This window comes from Esox lucius, chromosome 13, assembly GCF_011004845.1.
Source record: "Esox lucius isolate fEsoLuc1 chromosome 13, fEsoLuc1.pri, whole genome shotgun sequence".
NCBI lineage: Eukaryota > Metazoa > Chordata > Actinopteri > Esociformes > Esocidae > Esox > Esox lucius.
This window is the reverse complement of record NC_047581.1, coordinates 3,584,475-3,587,762: the sequence shown is the minus strand read 5'-3', so window position 1 is coordinate 3,587,762 and position 3,288 is coordinate 3,584,475. Positions and strand designations below refer to the sequence as shown.

General features: G+C 45.4%; 1 protein-coding gene across 1 annotated transcript; it reads right to left on the bottom strand.

Moving 5' to 3' along the window:
* Positions 1–229: 229 nt before the first annotated feature.
* On the bottom strand, positions 230–1,955 carry LOC117595429. Its single transcript, XM_034296480.1, has 2 exons — positions 699–1,955; positions 230–594 (listed from the first exon to the last, which is right to left on the bottom strand). Exons 1-2 carry the CDS (start codon positions 1,222–1,224, stop codon positions 230–232), a joined length of 891 nt encoding a protein of 296 aa, XP_034152371.1. The 5' UTR covers positions 1,225–1,955.
* Positions 1,956–3,288: the final 1,333 nt, after the last annotated feature.

Below are 3,288 nucleotides of genomic sequence, written 5' to 3'. Positions count from 1 at the left end.
ATTGTTAATATGTACAATAGAGCATTTGTTTCAGATACAATAAAGCGTTTATTTTCACAACTGGCTCATTGACTTATTGTTAATATGTACAATAGAGCATTTGTTTCAGATACAATAAAGCGTTTATTTTCACAACTGGCTCATTGACTTATTGTTAATATGTACAATAGAGCATTTGTTTCAGATACAATAAAGCGTTTATTTTTACAACTGGCTCATTGACTTATTGTTAATATGACATAAACACCCTCTTAAGAGTAGTGACCGGGTTACTACAAACAGGGCAGCGTCCAATGAAGCATTTGACACATATTAAATGGCCACATTCTGTGACCCACTCTTTCCCTTTGCAGCATGCGAAGCATGTAGAATCGAAGTTCTGTGGTATTTCAAGGGCTCTGTGGCCTGTGGATTCTTGCTTGCAAACACCACAGGCCACAGAATCCTTCTTCTTCTTCTTAGCTCTTCGTGTACAGGACACACAACACAAGTGTCCGCAGTCAAGGTACGCGTTTGCATCTTCGAGACAGTAGGGACACGTGTACGGTTCCAAACGCGTTCTCTCGTCACTCAAGCTGGCTGGGAGCACCGTGCCTTTAGGATAAGAAACAGGAGAATCAATTTGTGGACTTTAGTATACATATGTGGCAATAAGAGTCACCTTTACACCAAATGGATATAGATTGTTGTGTTCTTACCCATAATGGTCACGTTGTTGTCTGGTTCCAGTTCTAACACATATCTATCCCCAGACCACTCTTCTGGATTCGAATACTGGACATCCGGTACGAACCTACCATCGGCCTTGATGACATCTCCCAGTGTGGCCATTCGATCGTAGTAGTACAGGACAACTGATACCAACTCGGGCTGAGTCTCGTTCGAGTAGGTTCCGTCAACACTGGCTGATGGCAGTTGTGCTGCATCTACCACGCTGCGGTGATGTGTGCTGTAGGGTCTGTGTTTCAGCGCGTTTAGCTTTGCTTGTATTCGGACGCATTTCATGTCGTGGTAGAAATTGGACACCTCAGGTTCCTGGTCCAAGGCATCAGTCTCCGCGATCCTGTTCGCTTTAACTGTGGTCATGTTGTGGTCACACAGTGCTGTACAAGGAGCCGTGGCAGACAGGGAGGTTCTGGAATCCCAGACATTGGAGCATGTCAGGTCATACTTCTTGAACAGCTCGTGTATTCGCTGGGGTTCAGTGCATCGCACATGTATCATCCTTGTTGCGGTCCCGGGCACTAACACCGTAACACTGTGAGGTTCCTGCAGGGTAGAAAATACAGAAGTAATATAAACACGCTTGGTATATACAGCATGTCTTACAAACTTACATGTTTGTTGTGCAGCTTAAGTATGGTCATCTTGTCCGCGATGGTCAGTTCCCTCCTGAGTATCCACGCGCACCCTTTTACAAATTCCACCGTGTTACACACATGGTCATAAAAGCTGTCCCCTTGTGTGATGGTGGTGTGCGTGACACTGTATTTGTTGGTGCTGACAGGCACTAGAGGTGTGTCATCCAGCAGTGTATCCAATGCTTCCCACTCCATTGAGCCACGTCCCGGTTCCACCCATAGAGCTTTCATCACACTTAGGAGCTGTTGAATATACGCAGAGACTCTTTTAAATTCTACTTGAACACAAATGATTGTCAGATTTTCGGTTTTAGAATGGTTGTATATCCATCTGCTCATATACCACTTAGTTATTCCATCGGTCACAAAGTTGATGTGTGCCTGTGGGACACAGCACCATCTCACAGCTATTGTGATGGTATCCATTAGGCTAAGGCTCAGCGCAGAGAAGGAGTTTCAGCTCCTGTTGCTCAGAGTAGAAACACAGAGGATGCCATTTAGCACAGATCAGCGAGGCTTCTATACACGCAGTGGAGACTCCAAACAGCCGACCGTGGATTTATCTGCTGACTTCTCAGTTTGTTCTCGGTCAGCCGTTCCCTGTGCTGCTGGACCAGAAGCAGGTGCACTCCTATGAACAGTTGGAACGGCCGACCGCGGATATCTCTGCTGAATATTACTTTGTCACAGGTTGGACTTTCGCAATGTGGCTGGACCAGAAGCAGGTGCACTCCTATGAACAGTTGGAACGGCCGACCGCGGATATCTCTGCTGAATATTACTGTGTCACAGGTTGGACTTTCGCAATGTGGCTGGACCAGGAGCAGGTCCACTCCTCTGAATAATTCTATCTCTGTGTGAATCTTTGGCTATGGTTCAGCTGTGGGGGACCTAGAAGGGTTTTCATCAGTGAACTACAATACACTTTTGTCTCTTAGGAACTATCCCACAAGCAAAAGAAATGACCTCTGAGCTTTGTACGCTGAGAAGTAAGTATGTATACCATTGTAGTGTCAATGTGACTGAGTATACCATTGTAGTGTCAATGTGACTGAGTGTACCATTGTAGTGTCAATGTCACTGTGAAGTACCACTGTATGTGAACATTAGAACTCTGCCTTTTATGTGAAGTACCACTGTATGTGAACATTAGAACTCTGCCTTTTACAGCGTACATGATGTTAATCTCGGTCACATGGACCTAAACAAGTTTAACATGACTTGTGCTCTCTGACACGTAAGGTTTTGAAGCCTCCAAGACACACAAGGCTGAGGCGGAGTGAGAAGCAGAGGACCGGTCATGAATGGAATAATTTCCACGGTGCCTAATACCACCACAACCTGGGAGTCGATCACACAAATCGCTGATGATGGGCTGTTCGTATGGGGCATGGCACTGATTATAATATTTGCCGGTCTCGCAGTTATTTCCAGCTTGTACTACATCTATGTGCTAAGTGTAATAATGAGAGGCTACACCAGACTGCCTCTGATAATGGTATGAATTAATTTGCTAATAAACATCCACACAGGTTTACGTGACTCATAGTTTTCTTTATTGGCCATACACAGGAAGTGCAATGATGAAGCTCGCGCCCGCTTCTCTGGTGTTTGAGCGAACAAACCTTTCCAGGTTCTGGATTACAGGAGGGGCTCACAACGTCTGTCCACCGAACTGATGGGTTCTGTTGAGAGACTGTGTGTGAGTACCCAAACAAAAACTATATGACATCCATTGCTTTTTTTTATACATACAAACATGAACTACAGTTACCCGTGTCCACACCGCCGATCACCGAGGAGTCTGTAGCCTGGATGAAATGGTCGTTCACGTGATACGTTTCGTCCAAGGCACAAGTTGTGGGAGCGTACACAGTCTCGTACGGAGGTGAATAGACACGTGAGCATGGTTTGTATATAGGGGACC

Bases quoted from the DNA above. Each gene is read 5' to 3' on its own strand.
- LOC117595429 (XM_034296480.1), bottom strand. From the start codon at position 1,224: ATGATACATGTGCGATGCACTGAACCCCAGCGAATACACGAGCTGTTC. The intron at 595-698 runs GTAAGAACACAA...CTTATCCTAAAG, and splicing joins CAACAACGTGACCATTATGG to GCACGGTGCTCCCAGCCAGC.